The 24,747-nt window shown below is 48.6% G+C and overlaps 1 protein-coding gene across 1 annotated transcript in view; it reads left to right on the forward strand.

Annotated features, from left to right (window-relative positions):
- The window catches only part of LOC120836739 (tyrosine kinase receptor Cad96Ca), a 105,536-nt gene that overhangs the window by 73,169 nt on the left and 7,620 nt on the right, over nucleotides 1–24,747 (forward strand). The window contains exons 4-8 of the mRNA XM_040205775.3: nucleotides 12,046–12,096; nucleotides 13,654–14,148; nucleotides 20,320–20,445; nucleotides 23,248–23,401; nucleotides 23,748–23,858. Of these exons, the coding sequence (XP_040061709.1) occupies nucleotides 12,046–12,096; nucleotides 13,654–14,148; nucleotides 20,320–20,445; nucleotides 23,248–23,401; nucleotides 23,748–23,858 (937 nt within the window). The remainder of the gene's footprint in view (nucleotides 1–12,045; nucleotides 12,097–13,653; nucleotides 14,149–20,319; nucleotides 20,446–23,247; nucleotides 23,402–23,747; nucleotides 23,859–24,747) is intronic.

Below are 24,747 nucleotides of genomic sequence, written 5' to 3' on the forward strand. Positions count from 1 at the left end.
TCTCGTTGCATCAAGCAGTACCTATATTTCTATTTTTTCGTTTTTGCCCTGACCAAACGTCTCGAACGCAATGCGTAGACGGGAAGCAAAAATAGATAAATAAAAGGACTAGGCGGACAGTAAGAAGAGGAATCGGAGTGGGGGAAGTGTGCACGCGCCAGGCCAGACCCGTCGCGCGGTTTGCTCGCAGCATATGCAAAGTCGGCGCAGCGCGGCCTCGATTGGGATGCGGCGTCCTACTGGCATACTCCTGTAACCGGGCCGACCGGCCACTTGACTACATTCGGCGCCCCTCCTTAACTCGAAGGGAAAGAAAAAACCGACGAGACTGGCGCCAAACGTCCGCAACCGCGCAGGCACGCCAGGTAAACGGTTCTGGTTGATTCTTCTTGGCAGGGTGGCTGTATCAGCGACTCCACGAGGAGCCTGGTTGCCTGACCACGTCGTAAGACACGGCCACCCCCAGGATTTGGTGTAGCCTAAAGTTCCAGTCACACTTCTCGCACATCGTGCAAAAGACACGGTGTCCATTGCAGACATCATGCCATCATGTCCGAGGTCCACTAGAGCGACAAACAAAAACAAACGACAGCGACAGTTGCCTCATGCAGCAGGCTCGCGATGGTGCGTTTGGCAGGTGTTTAATCGTTCGGTGCTCGTGAAGTAAGCAGGAGTGATTGCAAGCCTGCCAAAGATACCCTCGCGTGCATGCGCTTAGCCTCCTTTCTTCTACAAAGCCTGTCAAATCCCGAAAGACTCCGGTTCGGTGTTTGTCGCTGTCGTTTGTTTCTGTTTGTCGCTCTAGTGGGACTCGGGCATAACAAGAATATCTGCGGACACGCGTCAAACGCACTCCAAGCATGCTTGCTCCATGCATATGTAATGTTGGAACACGTGAGTGTCTGACAGGACATATGGCCGGACCGTCGTACAAGGAAAAAAAAACGCCTCGGACAATGTCTGTAGGCTGTATTTTGCGTGGTGTATTTAGTAGCAGTATGGCCGTGCATTAAGACATTCTTCGTGCTGTAACCCTTTTCGTTTCATTAAAGTTTTTTTTTTTTTTTTTTAATGAATGACATGAATGATTGAAGAACATTGCGTCGGCCTCGTTGTCGCTGTGGGAGACCTGAGACCGGAGTTGACCGGGCCGGGCGAGTGGTCCTTGCTCTTGAGAGAGAAATCGGGATGCTTCCTTCCTTCCTCTCCTTCCCGCTGTCTCTGCGGTTTACTTTCCACCATTTTTCTTCCGGGGCCCTTGTCTTGCCCCCTCTTTCCTCTTCCCGACCGGCAATAAATCATTTGTTTGTTAAAAGTTAAAACATATGTTGGGCCCGTCCCCTGTCTTTACGAAGTTACGTATATAACTCTTTCTAAACTTATATCATTACCAACGCGCTCACTAACAAGGACGTCTTTTGACAATATTTTTTCGGTAAGTCGCTTCATCGACCGTTATTTAACCGACAGCCGTTTCATCGACAATCGTTTAATCCCGTGGACATATTGTAACGGTTACAAGTAATTTTATTACTTCAAAAAGTAATTAGATTACTCTTGCGATTACTGCCTAATAAAACTAATAAACTGATTACAAAATTACTCCAAAAAGTAATCGATTACAAGTAATTTGATTACTTGTAATGCGTACGGTACAAGTCTGACGATGCGACAAAATAAACGCAGGAATCAACAGCGTCTTACGCACGAACGTGGAGTGTCTGCGGGGCCATAGTCAGGGTGCCTGCCACGCCCCCCCGACTGGTGCGTTTAGCGTCCTAACCCGCCCATGCATCAAAAGTGGTCCCTAAGAGGCAACAAATGACGTCACAGAACCCGGAGCCTCATACTGCCGGATGTCGCAGTCCTGGCGGTTCGTCGTCGAAGTTCATTAAAAAAAAAAATAATAAAAAAAAAAAAAAAAAAAAACCCTTTAGGCGATAGCGGCTTCTATCGCCTAAAGGAACCAATCGCGTTGCTGCGCACATCGCCGCTCGTTCATTCCCGCTCTTCTTCTTCCGAAGAAATGTTGCCGCGACCTATGAGCGACGGCGGCAAGCAGACAACCGGCAAACACGACACTCTAGACAACTGCCGCCATCTATGACCGACGGGCGGCAACCAGGGTGTTCTGTCGGCCACGGGTGTCGACATTTGTTTTGTACGGACACGATCCTAGCGAAACTGTATAGCCCTTAGCAACTCCGCTGTAACTCGAGGCCATCAAGAATTGCAGGGCGTGGCTTATGATGTTTACGTTTCTTCCTTCGTGATTCGTTCTTCGGCGTTCTTATCGGCTGAAGCCGCCATTTCATTGGCTTTGAAATGATGACAAGATTTTGGGGGACATGCCAGGCCCGCCGCTGGGGTCGACGCTGCGCAGACGCTTTACCTCACGCGAGCCTGATTTCTGCGCACGCGCGTTTGCCCACGCTTGGTATGTGCAAATGCGGGCCTGTTTGTAAACAGCGTCTTGGTCTTGGAAACTTCCGACAGAGTGCCTGTTCTGCCATGCTTTCGAAAACGAGCGTCTGCAAGAGTCCTTGTCGTCGACCGTCACGAGCTCGGCGGCGCCGTTAGCTCGCAGACCGCCACAGCGGCGCTTGCCCTCGTGAACTTGAGTTAACGGGTCGGGCGCGAACCGCTTGGGCGGAAGCGACTCTCGTGACCCAACCGCCAAAGAAGGGGTCACGTGGTCGAATCGCCGTGACGTCACGCCGCCGCGCGTCCCCGATACGCGCCTTTTTTGGGGTCGGCGTCGCCGGACAAAGGACCGCAAAGAAGATGACAGCAGCCCTCCGTCACGGTTCCGCGGCGTTGCTACGAGTATGACTCCATTGCACATCTCCCACCTGACCGAATTTCGTTGGAAGACGTGCCCTCTTTCTGAACTCCGTTTTACGTGACGTTGGATCGCAGTGAACGCTACGAGCAGTCGGAGCACATGAAATGCCGCGTGCGTCCCACGTGACCTTCGGGATGGGTGGCACAGCGACTGGCGTTGTCACGTGATCCTTCCGGAGCGTTCGATTGGTTGGGATGGGTCGTAGCCTCCGCTGCGGCCGGCTGTTCTGTCCGCAAGGTAGCCCTTCAACCTTGTGGTGAGGTCAAATGCTCTTGGCGACCGTCCCAGTGTAGTGTGGTTGCGGTGGTGACCGGTGAGCGTTAGAGTCGTCCATCTTTGTTCTGTCAAAAAGCGAGTTCAACGCGCCCGTGATGACAACCCCCTTCGAAAATACGACCAGAAATATTAGCCGCCTCCGTTCTCGTCACGCGCCTACAGTAGGTTACAATAAGTTTTCTTTTTTTCTTTTTCACAAGGTCACAGGTTTCTTTTTTTTTTTTATATATCACCTGTCAGAGACGCCGCTTTGATCTTTTCGACTTCTTTGAGAACGCCACGGGAGGGATTGACTGTCTCGTGTAGACCTTTTGGTCTATTCTTAAGACCTCTGCTAAAGACTGAAATACGTCCTGGTAAAGACGTCCGCCTGGCCGACAATCGCAGGGGTGCGAAGACACGCTTTTGTGGAACTAAACGCCCTTGGCAACTCGGCGCCGCGTACAAAGAGCTCGAAGAACGTTCCACAGCTGCCGATACCTGGCGGCACGCCGTAAATCAACGGCAGTCGTCAGTGGCCGCCGAGCGAGGCTAGCCGGGCGCTCGAGGACATGGCTCATGTCATAAAATAGTCTGCCCTCGCTACAAACCGACCCCAGTGTGCCAGACGTGTTGAGTATGCGTGCGTGATTTGTCCCAGTATTGGGCCAATATTACGCCAATTTCTTCCATCAAAAGTTCTTGAAATTTGAAATTTAAAACACAGGGGCAAAGGATGAGAGACCAAATAAAGAAATTTCTTTATCTGGTCTGAGTCTAGCTATGACTCAGACACAGCGCTATGCTGTTTTAATGTGCGCTGTGCATGTTTTAATTCTCAAATCTGTCACACCAACTAGCCCAAGCTTCAAATTTCTTGAAATTGTTTTGTGTAAACTTCGTGCGCAAAGTAGGAGTTGCGACCCCTCGGGAGCTCGCGTGTGGTGGAGCGATGTTCGGATGGGGTCGTGACGACTTGAAGCACCGAGGTTGACTCGGGCAAGCTATGCTCGGGGACAACTTTTTGTAGCAACGCGGTCGAAGATAAGGGAACGCGTGCTCGAGCACACTCATCATCTCTCAAAATACCGCAAAAAGTTGTCCCCGAGAATCGGCGATTTTCGTCGTGTGCGTTTTCGAAGCAACTTTTACAGCTTCGCCCATAGACCGCCAAGTACTGTGCATAAATGGTTCGCTCGAGAAAGCTGCTGAGCGAACCTGCCGCCACAGGTTTCTGTTGTAACCGCCAAGTGCCGTCGATTTCGCTGGAGTCGCCACCTCGTCTGCTCTTTGCGTGTCCTCGTGCGTCTGTTTGCTCGCCAGACACGCCCACGTGCTTTTGTTTTCCCTGGTCTCAGCCAATGGCGGCGCCCGCTTTGCCCATGCATAGTCATCGCACGTTCTCTGAGTGGCCAGGGCCCTGGGTTTCGCTGGCGACGATGGAAGGACGGAACAGAAACGGATCACAGTTACAAAGAGTCGATTAGAAGATTGGTGGAAATTATCTGGGAAACCTGACTGATGCACGACCAACTAGCACTGCTGGGGACAGGCGGGACAGAGGAAAATTGGGACTCCCTCCCGCGTGGCTCCGGCCCAAAGTCTCAACCCTGTCTCCCAGTGGGTCCGGTGCTGGGGTAACGCCCACAAGGTTTGACCAGAGGAAAATTGGCGGCTGCCTCGCCAGGGCGAAAAAACAAAAAATGATGTTTTTTTTCGTTTTTTTTTTTTTTTTTTTGCTTGATTTTTTATAGGTTATCCTAGTGATATCCCACACTGCCTGGTGACAGTTAGGAGCAGAAATTAGCTCAGAAGGGCGGGAGGAATCCGATGTTGGTCTTTTTAGACATAGGCTAGGTGGCGCAAGCCACCGCCCGTTACAAAGGGTATGGCCTTTAACATCTATTCATCCATCCATGTTTGTGTTGCCCTTTGATTAGCGTGTCCCTCCTCTGGTTCCGAGACGCCGAAGGCGCGTTTTGGAACACTTTCGTGCCGTGTGCTAGCATGGGTAATAAATACAGTAACCCTACGTTTGCACCGCGATTAAACATGCAAAAAAAAACAAAAAACAACAACACACACTCACACACACGCAAAAAAACAACAACAAAAAAAAAACAGCCCATTAGCAAGGTTTACCTTTGCACGCGCCATCCGAAGCAGCGTCCAGGTGGCGATGGCTTTTCTCGAGTTTGTCCGAAGTTTCTAGGCCCAAAAATCGTTTTCAGCATGACGGCAATGGCGCGATGGCATATATGTGCAAGCAAGTCGAAACTGACAGACCGCGAGAATGCAACCTCTCTACAATGAACTAGGAAGGGAATAATAACCAGAATACTCTCATTATTATTTTTTTTTTTTTTTTTTACGTTTGTTTTTTAACGTTTGTGTGCCCACTGAACAGATGATATGTTGAGTTTGATGACGAACAAGAGCACTGTTTTTATAATGTTTTTGGAGTCGTCTTGCGTGTAGGACGACAATACGCGACCAAGAAAAAGTATACGCATCCGCTTACAAAAAGTTACGCAGCACAACCGAGTCACCACGCTCATTAATGAGTAAGCCTAAAGCCGCGGGTCACACTGCTAGTACAAAAGACAGTTTCCGAACGATGTCTAACAATTTCCTCGTATGACGGTTGCTCCTTATTGATCGTACAAAAAACTGTCTGCAGAGACACATGTTCGAAGTGTATACAAATGCACGAAGCAAGAACGATGCGAAGGTGCTCGGGGTTTATCCGCAGGTACTTCCGTCATCATATCTGCAGAGAACTTGGTGTTTTTTGTATGACGTATTAACCGTGTCATCGCGCCTTTAGAGACACGGTGCACCGAAGTTTACCACGGTCCTGGGTTTCCTTCGCTATTCCGCTCTGCTTCGTTTAATTTTTTTTTTTTTTTTCTTCTTGCAGGTATGCGAGGCAAGAAGTGGCTAATGGTGGTTCACACAACACCGCGCTTCGCTGCGCGTTGATTTGTTCGTTCCGCTCGGCCTCGTTTCGGCCTAAAGAGTCGGCTTCACGCACACGTCCGAAAAGTATTAACGAACAAACCAACAAACAAAGTGACGGTCACGGTTTACGCGCACCCAAAGCATCCCTCAGGAACGAAGCAGGTGCATTGCGGCATTTATATCAGCTCCACATATTGTATACACCGTCCTCGGCGATGGTCATCTGTATAACCTAGCTGAGCTTACTTCTGATTCGTACAGTGTATACATTCCGGTTATAATCACTCTCTAAATATAGCCACATTTTGGCTCGTGGTCTTCGTATGTTCCTGTAAGCGGACTGCAGCGTAAACAGGCAGCGTCGGTGCGTTTTGTTTTTCTTTTTTTGCGCATTTTTGCGGCAAGATAGCAAAGAAGCGGTCTGCATTCCAGAGCGGCGGTTGCTGCCGCGACGTTGATGGCCGCAGCGAACTGCCATCAGGGAACGGCGGGAAGCGGTCGGCTTCGGAGTGTGATACTTGGTAATCATAGAGCATCGCCGACTGTCGCTAATGCACAGTCGGCGGCAGTGCCGGCCCAGTTCTCGGATCGTTTCCCCCCGTCTTTTCCGAGAGTGCGAGTGCCTCCCCCGCATGGTTCTGCAAAGAATGCGGGCACCCGCCCGAATATTGCAGCGGGTGCCAGGAGGCGCTCGGCGGCTCTCTTGACACTTTTCGCTTCATGTATTAACTATACTACTCGTTTTCACCTCAAAAACCATTGTAAAAAAAGAAAAAAAAAGATAAGTAAATCTTTTAAGGAACTTCATTAATTCCCCTCTTCATGCGATTAATTAAGGTATACATGTCAGTGCATCTTGGATTAGTTTTGTTATTGTATCGAGACGAACACGTCTCAAATGCTGAAAAGCATCGTTTATTTCTTCAACAACCAAATCATGTAAGAACTACTTCGCGCAGAGCAGACTAATGCGAAAAACTGCTTTTCTTTTTTTATGTGACGAGTATAGAGCTATTGTATAAGGAGCTATGCCCCAAAGTAGCAACACTTCAGCCATCTTGGTGCTTAAGATCATAGTTGCCAGTTATCCGGAGCTTTATCTGAATTCTCAGGGAGCCGTTTACCCTCCTCCACAAATATTAAAACACTCCGCGCCAGAGTAAAAGAACTTCGGCCGAGCGTCTTGACGATTCAGAGTAATGCCACTGTCAGACGACGCCCCAAAGCTCCTTTTTATTAACTATCCTTTCCGCTAAAGGATATTTTGCTAAAGGAGCAGCTGTCACACGGCCGGCAAAATGCTATTTACCACCGATATTGATTCTTTTGGGACTGGACACACAAAAATAAAAAAAAAAAAAAAAAAAATATATATATATATATACCACCTACCACCTTTCTTCTTAGAATTGCGCCACCTAGCCTAAGTCTAAAAAGACAAACGCTGTTTGTACGACCAACGCGGCAGGACAAGGAAGAAACATGCCCCTGACACTGTCTGCAGGCTGTCTTTCGTATGATGTATGAGCATCGTGACCGCGGCTTTAGAGCTCCGCTACCCGCGCTGCTGTCCAGAGGTCGATTCCAGTTCCCATCACCATCTGTATGTGTCTCATATCTCGTTATTTCATTGGCCCTCGAATCTCCTGACTTATGTACGGAAGGGTAAAGACAATTCCCACGGGACATGTTCAGGACCGCGGACAACCGTGCAAGTGGAACTGACAAAAATTCAGGATACACGTTTCCATCACTCATGTCAAAATTTACTAAAATATTAACGTGGGATAGCTGTTCAGCATGTTGCAATTCTAAAAAGCGCGATAGACAGACAAGGATATAAAGCAGATCGCAACGGTGTATAGTATAGACCTTTTTTGTGTACTCTCGTCCCCAGCCACCTAATAGGCGTATCCGGTATGGGCGACGAAAAAATAATCAAACGTTTCAACCTGCAAATAGTAAAAAAATAAAGGGGAGGCAAAAAGAGAAAGTGTGACGGTTACGCTTATATCCTAAATGCCTTCTATTGGCGTGGCAAAGGCAAAACAATGTTTTGCCCATACTGGAAGTGACGTCAATTCAAAATGGCGGCGTACTTGCAGAAAAGGTCTATACAAAACACCCTTCACCTGCGGGAAAGTTCACGTTGGACAATCTGGCCGGTGTATGAATATGACATGCGGGAACATGCAACACCTCTCATGCAACTCCTCACCGGCAGGACATCCGGCAGTGCACGCCCGTGACTGCCACTGCACGCCAATCTTCGAAAAGACAGAAATCCAGGGGCAGTACCTTGGAAAAATGTCAAAGAACTTTACAAGGCGCAGATCATCGAGGCTTATGGTGACGTCTGTGTCAGAGCGCGCTTTCTGTGCCCTTGTCAGACAAAGAATTACATGGCGTTTCCGAGAAACGATAGCCGTGTTTTTCGGCCCGGGTAAATAAACTATATGCCCCGCAGAAAGCTCAAGCTCCGTGAGAATGAGCGCTGGCGGTTAGAATCGAACGCGAAAGTTTGAAAACAAGACGTTGCCTTGATCAAAAGATAATTGAGAAAAACGAAATTTCTCTATTGGCCGACGTCCACCTAAGCCTAATTTTGTTAAAACAAGGAAAGACGCCGTGGGAGCGCACCTATTTCAGTGAAAAAACACTTCTCAGCAAGAAAGAGGATATTGTTTTATTTCTCGCTGACAAGCTTTTTTATATTTTTTTTTATTAAAATAGGTATTACAGGCGTTCACAGTGACATTTCTTCTTGTTTTGACGATATTAGGCTTATCTGGACTTCGGCTCTTAGAGAAATTTTGTTGTTCTCAATTATCTTTTGATCTAGGCGACGTCATGTTCTCAAACTCTCGCGTTCTATCTCAACCGCTAGCGTCATATTCTCCCTAAGTTTGAGCTATCTGCGATGCTTATAGTTCATTTGCCCGAGCTGGAAAACACTGTTCTCGTTCCTCGGAAACACTTTATTATACCTCCACCACCCTACATGAGGTGCCAGAAGGTTTCTAGTTAGATGGATGATCATCTCAAACTTCATCCTTCAAAGTCATGCTGAAATGATTTTAATATTTGCATTTTATTTAATGTATTTAATATTAGTTTTTCCTTTATTCTCAATTATCTCCATATTTGCTATGATTCTCCCGTTGCTCTGCAGAAGACAAAGATGGCAGTGCACAGAAGGTGATTATTGGAACGGTCCATATTCAGTGCCGCAGCCGGCTAAAAATGGAACTTTGATGTCACGGTGATGCTCTGAACCAATAGGAAAAAGAAACAGCTGGTTCTAACGTGGCACCTTTCGTTGCTTTTTTTTTTTTTTTCTCACTCTCGGGGTCAACGGACTGCCAGTGAAGACCGCGTTCCACTCCCGCAGACTTCATCAACGTCAGATCGAGCTGTCACGTACCCGACCCTTTAATCCGAGACAAAAGCGATCTCGATTGAAGCGTGGCGCGACTCTTGCTTTTTTTTTTCGAAAGAACAACAGCGAGATGCGCAGGCGAGAAGATGGATCGAGACCCCTTGGCTGCTCGACCTGAGGAAGGGCGTTCTGGTTCTTAGATGCGGACACAATGGACGTCACCGGGCAGCTCCTTTCAAGCACCGGGTCGGGACGTCTTCCAAAAGCGCCCCTCTTTGTCAAAGCGCGCTCGAGCACGGCTGTTCTTTCCGTCCGAACTTCGAGAGACGTTCCTGACCCAAGCTGGCTTCGCTGTCCGACGTACGCGACTTGCAGACAAAGCAGCCAGTCTCTTTTGTAGCTCAGACCGTAGAAGGACTGGAGCTGTCTGCAGCGCTAGGCCGGTTTCTCCAAGCACACTCAGTTTTGAAGCCGATAGCGCCATGGAAACTACGTGCCAGTTGGACCAGTCAACGGGAAGCTCTTGGGTCACGTGACTGGCCGTCCTTGCGTATGTACCTCGGAAAGTGCTATCACACGCGGTGCAAATATGCGATCACGAAGCCCGAAAAAGGGTGCGAAGCACGTCTGATAGACGGTTTGGGTAATTTGAGGCCAGGGCTGAGCGAGAATTGTCCTCCCTCCTCCGTTCTCTTGTGTGTTCGGAGAGTGAAAGGGGCATCTTTGTTACACCGGGCGCAGCCGTCGCGCGGAAAATGAAAAAGTTGCTAACGGACTTCGAAATTGGGTACCGCTCCCTCCAAATCGGTACGCGATAGTTCGATCTCTCGTCCCCGCCCGCCGAGCTCGAGAATTTGGCGCCCCGATGCCGCATATTTCTGGAGCGTAACAAACCCCGCAAGTCGTACACACCCGGAAATTTCCCAACTTTACGAGCAGGGCGACACGAACGAGCGAGGCGCCGCCAGCCAGCCACCACGTTCGCGATAGCACGCGATCGTACGCGACCGCGCCGTCGAGACTGACCGAAGCACAAGCGCGAGGCGCCCCAACCTCCCGAACGGAGCCGCGGAAGTGCTCGACCGACCGGCACCTCCCGCCCACGCAGTCCACTCGGGACAGGCTTTTCGGCGAACCTTACACCTACACCCGCGAAGGCCCTCCACGTCCTGAACCCTGTCGAAGTTCGGCGGGCGGCACGAGCCAGCCGGCGGCGGCGGCGACCCCTCGGCGCCCCTGCTCCAGATCGCGTTCCCCGGGCCCTCGCCGTCCTCCCCGCCATGGCAGTTCATTACAAGCGTTCCGTGGGCGGCACGAGGAGGGGCATTCCGGATGTGGCCCGTCCACGCGCCTCTTGGGTGCGGCCCTCTTCACAATGGACGGGGGGGTCCGTCGCTGTCCCGAGAGCACCGAGAGAGGAGCAGCGGGGCCGCACACCCGGACCAGCCTTTTTTCGGAGGGGGGGCAACGCTGCCACGCGCCAGGCCCAGCCGACGACCGTTTGCATTCGGGATATGGCCTGCGCAGCTTTCGCCAGGGCCCGTAATTACAGGGCGCCCAAAAAGCGCTCCTCCGTCTCGAAGGCGAGCGAGCGGGGTCGGGGAAAGCACGCCCATGTCCGTGGACCTGCGCTCTGAAGATGGACTCTTGAGACTGCTTCGGGACATTGCGTTCAGATAAAACGCTTGCGCGCGCGCGCGCGCGATGGCGCAACCGGATCACACGCGCGAGCAGGCGTCCGGCGAAAGTGCGATGGATCTTTGTCGGGAGCGCGTTGAAGGGGACCAATGGACTGGTGTTCTTTTATTTATTTTTTTTTTCTTTCTTACCGCGGCGCATCGAGAGCTGCGGACTGCCTTAGCGGATACACGTTCCTGCTACGGATGTGTAGGAGGAGGAGACCGTGGACGCCGGGCACGCGCCACGTGGCGAAGCGTGGGCATGAAATCGCCGTTGCGAAATATAATTTCTCCAGAGAAACCTTACACCAGAGGTCGTTGCTGACGGGTGGTGGTGGGATTACAGATTCACATACAGCAGGTCTTCGTTTGCAGAACACACTTGGCCTTCGTGTGCCACAAGCACGCTTGACATAGTAATTGTACAAATTAAGTACCACAGCATGTTCAGCGCCCAGGATTTCAGCACGTGGATGCCCTGGATGAATACGACAGTGCACGCGTGGCCATTGCGTTGCTACGCCGCACTGCTGGAAGGTGATGTCACTGGTGTAAACTATCGACTGTTCGTTTGGCTCTGGGATCACAAATACGCAAATTAGGCAGAAAACGTGCTCAAAGTAGTGTCGAAATCAGCCGTTACCGAAAGATGACTACAGAGGCTGGCAACAGGGCGATGTTGCTTTTCTGATAGTAGTGAGCAGATCTCCGCATGTGATTACCACGCGCTAAAAATAAAATCGAATTTTGGTTGCGTTTTTTTTTTGTCTTTTTTTATCAGCATTGTGTTGTTCTTTAAGAAATGTACAATGTGTAATTGTACGGTTCAATGCATCATAAATAGGCCTTTTGATATGTGGAACGACAGACGTTGTGAAGTCGTATATTACGATATTTATATAATGTTTCGATTTGTTTCTTTCCAGGCCGGGTCGGACTACTACCTCTTCATCACTGCCTATGACGGCCATCAAACTGTGAGTATAAGTATCCCCTCTAAGGTTGAGAAGACTGGTGTTTATACGAAGGGCTTTCATTCGCATCTTCGCGCCTCCTTTCGCAAATTTGCTTATGCCTATGCGGGTTATGGCCTATGGAAACGCTCGCAGCCCGCGCTTTTTCGCGTAATTTGGTTCCATAAATGCGCCGCTGTTAGTGGGCGCTGCTTTTTAAGCCCACGCAGTTTGTTTTTGCCACCAAAAGTGTTGCTTATGGCCACGCGGGAATCGACCGCTGTACGCACGGTGATGAATTACACAACTACCCTTCGTTTTACTTTAGTGAAAGCTCTTGAAAGGCGCCGGTCTTGCCTGCGTGCAAGCTCGTGAAGTAAAAGGGCTTCTAGCCTGCCCTCCTCTGTCCAGTATCAGTAGATCCATGCTTTGTTCCGACTTGCTGCGTGAAGACGACAGAATCGCCCGGCCGCCATAACTCAGCCTGTTGTTTTTCAGCGCATACATGGCTTGCACCTGACGTCATTCAAAGGGCGCTCCGATGACCACCAGAGAGGAGGGCAAGAAGAAGCTCGGCTCTTATCAGGGCCCCCTTTTATGCCTCCCGGATTTACCCAGGCGTCGCTATTCTCCCCCCCAGAAGATTATAGAAGATTAGCCCGTCACTCAAAATTCTTACAAAAGCAGCTTCCCTCTCCTCCTCTTACATGGAGGCCAAAAATATGGGACGTGACGTCAGTGCAACCTATGTATACGTACAGAGCAAGCTTTTCTTTCTTCTGTCTTCAGAGAACAATAATATTGACTAGAGGCTGGTTCACACATCTGCGTTGGTTGCGTTCGCATGAAACCGTAGCGACAGAGTCACGGGGACAAGTGTCCGCCGTACACAACATGGCAAGCGATGCAAGCATGGGCGTATCAACCGGAAAGGGGGCAAGGGGGGCGCTTGCCCCCCCCCCCCCCCTTCCAGTTTTCAGGGGGGGGGGGGGGGGCAATTCATGTGCTTTGCCCCCCCCCCCCCCCCCCCCGAAACAGCCGCCACTGGGCAGGGCAAACACTGGCCGGAGGCCCCGAAGGATACCAAGGGCACCGACCCCCGGCTCGGGGGAGGGGGGGGGGGGGGGGGGTCTGGTTTGCCCTCCCCCCCCCACACACACACACACACACACACACAAGTTGGTATGCCACTGGATGCAAGGGGTAGCTTCGCGAAGAAATCCATGAATCACGGTTGTTACGGTCTTTTCGTCGTTACGGTCGTTTGGGTTGCTTGCGAACGCAACCCCTGCAAATGTGTGAACCAGCCTTTAGTGTAAAATGCACGTTCCGAAAGCGTTGTGGAAACTCGCCTCCCGTACTAAGTCGTATACGCACGCGCACAATTAAGCGTTCACCGCGCTCAGGTTTTTGCGGGTGGGGCACAGCTGCGTGCTCCATGCGTACAAGCGATTGCAGCATGCGCGTGAACGCAACTTTTGCTCATGTTTGCTCGCACGAGCAGAAGAAACAAGGGGGCGGCCATGTCGCCATGTTCGTGTTTGCCTCTGTCTGACGGTCGTCGCCTCTTCTCCGATGCAGGCCAAGATCGAGGTGTACGTGAAAGTGGAGAAGCCCAGCATCGGCTCCGAGGACGGCGCGGACGGCTTGGACCTCCCGTCCCCAGACGGCGTACCGGCACGGCCCTTTCCGCACCGGGGGCCGTCTGGGCCCCCCTCCGCCCACTTTGCCCCTGCCCCCCCTCCGCCCTCCCTGGGGCCCAAGAAGCGGCCCCCCAAGGACCCCCCGCCGATATTCGGAGGCGAGCTCGGCCGCCCTGCGCCCCGCCCAGGGCCGGGCCAGGTACGACCAGACGCTCCAGTGGAGGATCCAGCAGACCCAGCGCAGAAAGGGGGCCCTCCGGAAGGCGGCGGCGGCCTGGGGGACGGGGCCGGCGGCACGGGGGGACCCGCGACCGGACTGGACATGACGGCCACCGTGCTGCCCATCGTCGCCGTCGTCGGCTTCGCGCCGCTGGTCGCCCTCTTCTTCTGGCTCATGCACCGCAGGTGCAACAGGGACGAGAAGCTCAAGCCGGTGAGTCGCCGCTTCGGGAGTGAAGCACATGGGAGCAAAAATCGCGTCGCGTCGCGCCGCCTAGTTGCGCAAAGAGCTGTTGCCATAGCGACCGCCGCTGATGCTCTGACGTGATCGAATGCCACGCCACTACGTCACAGCGTCAGCGACGGTTGCTATGGTTACGCCACTCGGCGATGCGATGCACAGCGTCGTGCTTGTTCACTTCTGTGCTCACGCGGTTTCACAAATGCGGTCACGCAGTTTTTGCTCTTGCAATAATGTGATTGCTGCGCCATTTGCGCCAAACTGCACCAAAGTGCTACATTTAGACAAAATGCGATGAATTTGCGTTAAATCCGTAATTTCACTTTATTAAAACTGACAATATAACAGCTGAAGACCCGCCGAACTGCCGGAGCGTTACGGTAGGCTTGTCCTAATTTTCAGAACTTTTGATTAAAATAACGTACTACTCGATTTGATTTCTGCATCAGATACTGACTATACTCGGAAGTCGCGCAATATTCTCTGTTCGTGGTCTGTTCTGGTGGGTTATGTAGTTTCGTTGAGTGCGCTTCCCACCGCGCACCGGTGCAGTGCAGTGAAGCGAAAACAGCAAAGTAGACATCGCGATTTTTCTGTCATGCTTCACCGCGTCGCAGCCACGTAGTAAAGGGAAAGCACTTCTCCAAAACAAGACATCGGGTATATAATAAAAAAAGAAAAGAAAAGGGAACTTTGCGAGTTATGATGTAACAACTCTACCTTGCACTAAAATTCTGAATAAAACCGACTAGCATAATAATATACTAAAATATTGATTCTTTTTCTTTCAAAACCGTGATTTAGCAAGGATACTTATGTATTGCAGAAAAATTTATATGAAATTCTTTATAAGCTTATTGTTTATACCATATCTGGTTTAGTCAGTACTTTTACATAGGTTCAACCTGCATGAGGGCACAGTGAATGGAGTAAATGAAAACTCGATTAGATGGAAAACTGGATGTAAACTTGGAATTAATCTTGGTGAGTTCGACTGAATATTTTCTAAGGCTTATTTATTGTTCAAAATGATGATTTTTTTGTTATTGTGAAGTCCTACATATAAATTGTCATTGATAAAATAATTTAAAATGACAAAAGCTTTGTTTATATATGAATTAAAAACTCCAGATTTATTGCAACTTTTAAAACATCATGAGTGCTCAGTATTATTTTGTTCTAATATGATTTTCATGGAATATACTATTTGGTTTACCTTTTTCTTTGTAGCTAAACTAACCATTCACAGCAGTCCTACTGTCCTTCATCATTCAGCATAATGTTGTCGTGCTTGGTACTTATACACACAACAGCTAGTTCTGTGTTTGAAGGAATTAAGGCCCGTTCACACACCAACATTCGTCTACGACCGAGACAAGACCGGTTTTTAAGCCTCTTAAAATGGCTTACGACTGGCTGCGCAGCAATGCAGTCGGTCGTAAGCCGTCGCAAGAGTCTTAAAACCGGGTATTGTCTCCGCCGGTCATAGTCAAACGCAGGTGTGTGAACAAGCCATTAATTCTGCCGTGAAATTGATGATAACAAAAAGTTGCACATGGGGAAGGCAAAGTAGGCAATGTCTCTCGTTGGACAGGTCAACAGATTAATCTTAACATCTGATATTTGCAGCGGTAGGAATTAAAATTAAGTGTAGACTTACCGCCGAATTCAGAAACCTCACTCAAACTACACTCAAACTGAAGGGCCCCTCCACTTCCTCGAGGAAGGCGCGAGGGCCGGCGCTGGCCAATCGCGAGGACGGATCCGCCGTCGCGATTGGCCAGCGCCGGCCCTCGCGCCTTCCTCGAGGAAGTGGAGGGGCCCTTCAGTTTGAGTGTAGTTTGAGTGAGGTTTCTGCATTCGGCGGTTATGCTCCAAAGTGGACTTTTAGCTGCTCTAAAAGGTGCTCCAAAATGACTCGAACCGATCACATCACTGCTCTTCGAAAAACGCGCTTGCAGAGTGTGCGCGTTTTTCCACGGCTCGGACAGTCTGATACCCCTGTTTTACAGTCACTGAAAAGGCCTTCAGAATAAAATATTATAGAATCGGTGAATCAGCTCCCAATCTCAAGTCTGTGTGTGCCCATCGGCTAGCACTGGCTCGCCGATTCTTCAACGGAGTTCAATATGTGGGCCCAGTGGCGGATCCAAGGGGGGGGCGGTGGGGGCGATCGCCCCCCCCAAACATCTCGCCATTTTTTTTTTTTTTTTTTTTGTGGAGTTATTGCTTTTTCCATTTTTTGTCTTTTTGCTCGCTTTTGAAGCACATCCCTTGGTGCGCCAAAAAGTGTGGCGGCAACGCGAAGGGAGTGACGCTGTTGCTTCACTTTCAAGAGCATTCGTAGTGTTACTTATGCGCCATGAAGCCCCTGTTGTCTTTCTTTTGTACGTTTTGATCCTCCTAGACACCGAGAGGAAAATATGACTCAGGAACAACCAGGAAACTGGTACATTATTGACACACGCGTCATACAATGCCACATTGTCGCGTTTTGTCTCGCGCATATCCCGTTACGTGAATAATTATTTCCGTAAAAAAAAGCACTCTGAACACTCAAATTTGGTCTGCATGAAGCTAATAAAACTTAGGAATGAAATTAAATTATACCTTGGTAGAAAGTCTGTGCCAACCGGGGCGTACTTCTCGAAGCGATATCTCGCGGGGAATTATGCACCTCTTTGACAGGCGGTAAACTCGGCAATCTCAAATCGGCATTTCTTTTTCTCCGGAAAGGACTTGCCAAAGGCAGTCATTTATGGCTCACGCAAAGTGAACAGGCTAAGGCACGTCTCAGTGAAGCTTGAGACTTGTGTCTAGGTGATAGCTGGCACTAAACAAAAACTTTCGTTGGGTGCCTTCACTCCAACTGTCGCATTTTGCCCCGCGTCTCATTTGGCCCATCTTACCCTACTTCCCTTTGGACAAACGCAATCTATTAGTTTTGGAGCTTCCCCCACACGAGTGTTCGTGCGGTCGAGGTGTTTTTTGACATATCAGTAGTAGTAACCAGGCATTGTGCGCAGCTTTTATCGTCGCCCAGCATGCTCGGGCTCACAAGCGCTTAGCTTCGAAAGCGTACACTGTAAAAAGTAACCGTCAAATTTACGGCGCTATACGCTAATAAAAACTACAAGTACGCCGTGAAGAGGAATTATCTGAAATGCACCGTAAACGAGCAAAAAAACCGAGAGGGAAATGCAAAACTTCATGGAGCAAGAAAACAGAAAGAAAAGACGCGCTTCGCTAATTGGTCACCACGCTTGACCTTTCGGAAGCTGCGGGAACCCAGAGAGTCTCCTCTCGCCCCTTCACCTCCTTTCTTTGTCCGCGCCAGCCGCGCCAACGCAGAGCGTAACTGCCTTAACTGAAAATAGAAAAAAAAAAAAAAAAGAGAACTAAGAGCAAACAGTAGAGCAACAATGCGACTAGCTAGAAGCTTAAACAAAAGAAAGGAACGTTAGTTGGGACAACGCGGAAAGAAGTGGAAAAAGCTGACGTTCAGTTCATTTTCCCGCCTTCCCACCCGTCTCCGCGCCATTTTGTCCTCGTTCGTTTGTGGCATTCCCGGATTTTTGTACACCTGAAAATTTGGAGCGGAAGGCAACTGGATACTCGAGGCAGGTATTTCACTATCAATCTGCTGCTTGATTGGCAAGGATAGTGTAATGGTGGCATAAATACAACACTCTAAAAGATGTTTACTTGCAGAATTTGTAGTTTCTGTTCAAGCACGCTTGATGGTTGTGCAATTCGATGAGCACGTTTTCAGCTCTCGAATTCTTCAGTGTGTGGACGAAGGATGCTGTCGCCAGTTTGTTACGTATGATGCTCTCAGGTGTCATATTTTGAGAAGACATAGGCATTGGGGTCCATATCACAAGAGCGAATGACATTTTAGCGAACGGCGACATTTGAGCGAATGGTCGTTTTAGCGAATACCGGGGGCGCGCGTTAACCCATCCGTCGCGCTGCGCTTTACGCCGCTTCGCGGCGACAGTCTGCGGCAACTCATTACAAAAATATGAACTCACTTGGCCCACCCGAAAACGCCGCTTCGCGGCGTCCGACTATTCGCTAAAGTGTCGCTCGATGAAACGTGGGCGTTCGCTAAAACGTCATTCGATCAAGTGAGTGCCTCCCGCCTAGAGGAGTGCCACACAAGGGAGGCTTTGCTAAAACATCTAAAAGGCCACATCACCGACAGTATTCTGTTTTCGTGTTCGTGCTCCAACTGTCAGAAGGTGTGAAATCATAGTTCGATCACGGCACATTTGAACTGGGCGCATTTACGGGTGACGGGTTTCTTGGGCGACGGCGCATCGCCTGCAGGCCCGCTTCAGGTTGAGGACTCTTCGACTCGGTCGACTAGTGCGGATTCTAATGAAGACGGTGCTGTTAACGTGATGCAATCCCCTAATGATAACTACGACGTGTTAATGTCTCTGTCTGCAGGAGAAAAAAGGAAGGCAGTAAAATACGACCTTGTTTTTTGTTTTTTTTGTACCTGAAGTTCAACGGAACGCTTCTTATGCCGGTATCAACAGTTCAAAAAACCATTTATGAATTTCAACGTCGGCATTTCATGTACAAACAATACATGTTCGGCCAACTTGCTGAAAGCCTTCAAAACGTGCTTGGTTCAGTCGAGGTTCATAACATCACTATACAATGATGTTATGAACCTGAATACTACCACCTTTCTCGCCGTTTAAATTGCACCGTAAAAATAACGGCGCGCTGTAAATTTTTTTTTTTACCGCAAATTTGAAGGTTGACCGTAGATTTCTACGGTCCCCGTTTAAATTTATCGTAAACCAGATTTACAGTGCACCGTTATTTTTACTGTACAAGTTTGGCAGCATCAGCTGCCTGGTATTTGACCGTAAATTTTACGGTCAAATTTACAGTCAGGACGCTACAGTGTAGCGTCCTGACTGGTGCCCCAGACGAGCAGGCACGTATGGCGCGCACGTGAATATAGCTTTGGTAGGCTTGCAATTGCACGTGATTTTCCGCACGAGCAGAGACATTGCGTTGGCCAGATGCCCAGCTTTCTGAGGCTATGCAGTCAAAAATATGGGAGCGTGTGCCTTGGTGTGCATAGCCACAGAAAGTTCAAAGAGTTCATCCCCTACAGGTAAACCGATACAAAAGCTCTCAAGATCTATATAATGTTATCAGAGTTTAGTAAAAACGATGACTCCACAAAAAAATATAAACACTCCCCCCCCCCCCCCCCCCCCCCCCCCGTTTTACGCCGAGGAACCGCCCCCCCCAAAATGGAGGTCTGGATCCGCCCCTGTGTGGGCCTTTAGCATACCCATAAAACAGGGGCATAAGTCTTTATCTTGTGAATGCTAGGGTTTGAACGACTCTTGGCTCTAAAGGTGCTCATTATCACCCTCTTGTTATGATGTTCTCAAGTAGAAGAAAAAAAATGAATGATAAATATTATTGCGTTATCTGCCAGTAAAATAATGAAAACATTTGTTGTATTGAGGTTTAGACGGATTGGCAATTTGGCCAGTCTAGTGCAACTGATAACCTGGGATCTTTAAACGTACATCACTTAGTTGTCATCACACAACTGTCAACTGGTACAATGCTCTCCCATCTCAAAATGGGTATAGGGGCAAATTTGGAGAAATTTAATGGTGGTATTAGTGCTCTTTGCTTGCGTTGCTGGGCGGGCTTACTATAAACTGAGTCATAGGAAAGATTGTGCGAGAGAAAGCCCTGCCAAGGTTAGCACATCAGTGTTGTGTCGCCTGAAGTCAAGTATCAAGCGCTTGCATGCCCCAGAGTCTGCATGCTTCCTTTCAAACTGCTTTTGCTAAGATTTTTCTAGCAAGTCAGCCCATGTTCTTTAAGTGTTAGACAGTGCTTGTAGGCTGCATACAGAAATAATTTATCATTTTAGCAAGATACAAGATATTGAGATGCATTGTTAAACTGACCCAGAAAAGTTGCCCCGAAACATAGTAACTACCCTATCATCCCATGCATGAACAAAATTTGTTTGAACTTTTTAACACATACCATGATACACAAGCCCAACCCACAAGCTGGACTGGTGATATGAGAATGGAAGAATCAAAGAACTCTGTTGAAAAACCTTTGTTTTTTTGTTTGCATTTGCAGAAAAAGTCCACGGACAGACTGGACAGCAACTTCTCTCCAAACTTCGACCTGTCTCCAACGACGTTGTACAACCCCAGGGCAAGGAGAGCCCTGTCCAACAGATACGAGCCAGACTTCCTAAGTTCGGTAAGGAGAGGAGCAGTCAGTGATTTCTTTCCTAAAACAACAGAAACCAACTCTTGTAGAGCAAAGGTGTACTCGACTAAATAAGTTTTCGTTGATCTGTTACACAAGTTAGCTACAGGATGCAATCAATGTGCATTGCAGTAGCATCTTCCCTGGCTGCACTTTTTAAGCGCTGTTTGATACGACAACCCTGTTCTAACATAAGTGTGGTTTCAACATGGCATTAGCAGTATGCGAAGAACTTTAAAAGCCAGGTTTTTTGTGCTTGATCACTAGTAAAATCTCACATGAACGCCTTCCCTCGAGAGATCGCCCATCCCGTTTAGTTGGCTAAATATCCATAACATAAAAATTCCGAAACATCACCCACCCTCCCATTCCCGTTAGGTATCTAGCAGTGTCAGACTTGAATCACTCCAACTGCGTGATCTGTGGTACCAGTACCACAGATCGCACCTTGCTTGTCACCGGTGACAAGCGAGTTTGCAGCTATTTCCGGCATATTTATCGCACCGCGAAACGCGAGTCTGCTGCATAGGCTCCATTCCTGTGACATACAAGTTTGTAGCAGGTTCCAGCATTTTTTGTCCGCGATCTACGTGCTTGAGTTTGTAGCGGGTTTTCGTGGATTTATCGCAGCGCATCTGCGATCTGCAGTATCGGCCCCCGTTTCACCTGGTGTGAGGTGGGTGCCCCAGTGTGTATCATCACTTCTGACCTAGAACATTGTCTTTCTCTGCACTTGGTAGGGGGTGCGAAGTTGGGAGATCAATGACACGAAAAATTGGTCATGGAAGTGATGTCACACAGGTAACACAGGAGAGCTGACCGATTAAAACCGATTTGCGTCACTGCGCTCGCTGACAGCGCGCCGTGCCTGCTGCCTAGAATTGCGCAGTGCGCACGCCCGTCCTTTTAATGCAATAGCTTTCTTTAGCTACCCCCCCCCCCCCCCCCCCCCCCCAAATTTCTTGCACTTTCAGGCCTCCTAATGCGCAGTAGGTATGCGCAGAGACCACTTCACCTCTCATTCTCACAATTCTTCACATTCCTACCCTCTTCAAAGGACCTGACGACCTTGACGTCGTCCTCGATGGGTGGTTATCATTTGGGCCCATTTTTGTTTTGACCTTTTCGTCTGGACTTTCTCAAGAGGACCATTCTTAAAACGTCCTCATCGGTTGGGCCAGCCGCATTTGTTACATTGTTCGCGTTTTATCCTCCAAGAAAAAAAAAATCAAAGAGGGGCACTTTGAGATGTCATTGTTATCTCTGGGTCACCATATACCCCCAACGAGCTTCTTCAAGTCCGCTCCTCCCCCTTTCAAACTCGCCTATATGCAAGCGCTCATGTACACATGCACATGTGCTTTAGTCCCGCAGTTTGGCTAATAGTTCCTGCGAAGGTCAGGACTTGCTCGTTGGGTTTTCCAGAAGTGGTAGCTGTCGCTGGGCAGTAAGACACCGAAATACTCTTTTGTGTCAAAACACGGCTTTGTATGTCTCTGTTTTCTTGGCCCGCTGGAGGGTGCATTCACAGTAGTCCCTCCTTCCCCCCCCCTCCCACTCCATATTATACTTTTCCTTAAAGTGGACTGCAGTATACACTACCAGGCGTTGAAGCCGGTCCAGGCTGAAAACTTACTACGCGCCATTCGGTTCTAGTGCAAATGGAACCAAATGCGAATAGATCCTAATGCGACAAAACTGGTTTGGGTGTTCTGAGAAGGTTCAAACGAGAAGGTCCAAACAAGAATGGGACCAAACGAGAAAGGACGAAATGCGAATGGGACGTTTTGACATACACCCGTCCTCGACGTCGTCCTTATGGTCATTCGTGTGGTCGTCCTAGAGGTCATCCTAGACGTCACCTTTGATGTCGTCCTCTAGACTATCGTTCTTGACGTTGTCCTTGAGGTCGTCCTATACTCTATCTCAGGAGTTGTATGCAGCAAAGGCAAAGGCATTGGCGCAGGCACGTGGCTTTCAGATGTGCTTTTTTTTCGCGAGTGCTCGTGAAAGGAAAGCAAATATGAAAGCCAGGCCCTCGCGCCTGTGCTTTTGCCTCTGCTGCACGGAACTTATGAGATGCAGTATAGAGGTCATCCATGAGATTTCACCAGAGGTCGTCCGAGACGTAATTTTTGATGTCGTCCTCCAGGACGTCATCCTCGACGTTGTCTTAGATGTCGTCCTTGAGGTTGTCCTATACGAATGCTATCGCAATTCATAGATAACCCACAATAGTGGTTTCTGTAACAATTTCTTATTTTGCTGGGTTGCTTATTTGCTCGCTTCAACACGACGTGCTCCTCTTTGATTTAAACAGCGATGGTCGCCGCTCCGGCAATTACTATTCCACTTTCTTCACTCATTTCTCTGGACAGTGGCCGAGCTCATGTCCTCTGCAACACGTGCAGTTCACGCGACTCTCAAGCGCGACTCGGCAAAGCGTTAACCCCCCCCCCCCCCTTCATTTCTTGTGCCACCCACACATAGTTCTATGGAAATTTATGCAGCATAGTACACCTATGTTTTTATAAAATTTTGCTGTTACATTTTCGAAGATCGCCCACCCCATGTATTTCACAATTTCTCTCTTCATTTTGGTAGGCATTCTACGGGATTTTACTCAGCAGCTGCTAAATAATTCAGTTGCTCTTTTGCAAATATAGGTCTAAAATAAGTTTGTCCCAGGTGCGCAGCATTATGGCAATTTTATTTAAAAGTGTACAAATTGTAACATGTCTGAAAAATACAGAGGTCATATAAAAAAGCTAAAAATGTTCTTATTTTTTCCAGCTGTCAGAACACAACAAATGGGAATTCCCCAGGCATCACCTGAGGTTCATTGGTATACTCGGAGAAGGCTGCTTCGGCCAGGTTTGGAAATGCGAAGCCATGAATATCACGGGATCCGAAGAGCCGGTCATTGTGGCAGTCAAAACACTCAAAGGTCGGTAAATTTTCAATGCTCTTGCAATTTCCTACTGCGTTTGCTTTGATCACTCCCCCATGATGATTATTTATTATCTCGTCAGTCGTGGTATAGAGAAAATTCACCAGCATATAAATCTAAAGCCTCATGCCAAGGAATAATACCATCACTAAAGCTTCAATGTTGCCACTGTGTTGAGTGAAGAAGTCTCCTTACATCTGCGGTTACATGGGCAAATAGACCATCTCTTCTATATTTCTGCAATGACCATTAGGTTTTAATTTATTAAATACATGCTTTTAATTTATCACAATCTCCTTATACTTCAAATCCAAGGTTCCTAACACTTCCTTATTTCTTTCAGAAAATGCAACAGAAAAGGAGAAGAAGGATCTTCTAAGCGAGCTGGGAGTCATGAAACTCATCAACCCACACCCAAATGTTGTCACCTTGCTCGGGAGTTGCACCGACAGAGGTGAGGAAAAGTTGCCTGGACTAGTAGAGCCACTTTAAACATGAAGAGTGGAAAGCAGTGCACACTAAACGGTTGGTGACATTCAATGAGTGCCGGGCAAAGTTGTCCATGCAAGTTGCAGACGACGAGGAGGCAAGAAGCGAGCGACTAGCTATTGCATCCCTTCCTTGAAACATGTACCAAACTTTGTGAAACACGTGTTCGGTGGTGTGCCATGTGCTGGGACACTTTCTTTTTCAAATATGATGCAGCAGACACCTTCACAGACCCTAGAGCCGCAATCACACCTTTCGTATGTCATAAGAAAGATATGGTGTTTGCTGCTGATGTGATGACAGAACTATGTGTGGACAGTTCCCAAGCATGTTCGAAACATGATTGCTTCATACATGTGTATGCTTTGAACATGTCTGCAGGCAGTTTTTGTATGACCAATGCGAAAGGAACGTCATGCAAGGAAGAAACACACCTCAGACAGCTTTTGCTGACTGTCTTTTGTATAATGTATTAGCAGTGTGATTGTGGCTTAATATTTTTTCTTGAAAACCAAGAGCGCATCTGAAGTATGTTAATGCCACATAACTAAAAGCTTACGACCAAAGGTTTAGAAATGAATACACATGCACCATCACATTTTCATTTGCTACCCTCGTGAAATTTCACAAGTATTGTGCTCATGCCGAGTCTTTTCTAGCATGCCCGTGCGGTTTTCTTATAGCGACTCAAAGGAGCGGGGGTTTTACCCTCTGCGGGCCTCAGTTATTAAAATGTTCATGAAACGCGCTTAGCATTTAATAAGTGCTAAGAACCGGGTTAGCTGGTAAATTGCATCCTGAAAATACTGCCTGTCTAGGTGTTGCGTTTGTTTGTGTCTAGCTTCCAGCTTAAA

Source organism: Ixodes scapularis, unplaced genomic scaffold (assembly GCF_016920785.2).
Source record: "Ixodes scapularis isolate PalLabHiFi unplaced genomic scaffold, ASM1692078v2 PGA_scaffold3__209_contigs__length_174095766, whole genome shotgun sequence".
NCBI lineage: Eukaryota > Metazoa > Arthropoda > Arachnida > Ixodida > Ixodidae > Ixodes > Ixodes scapularis.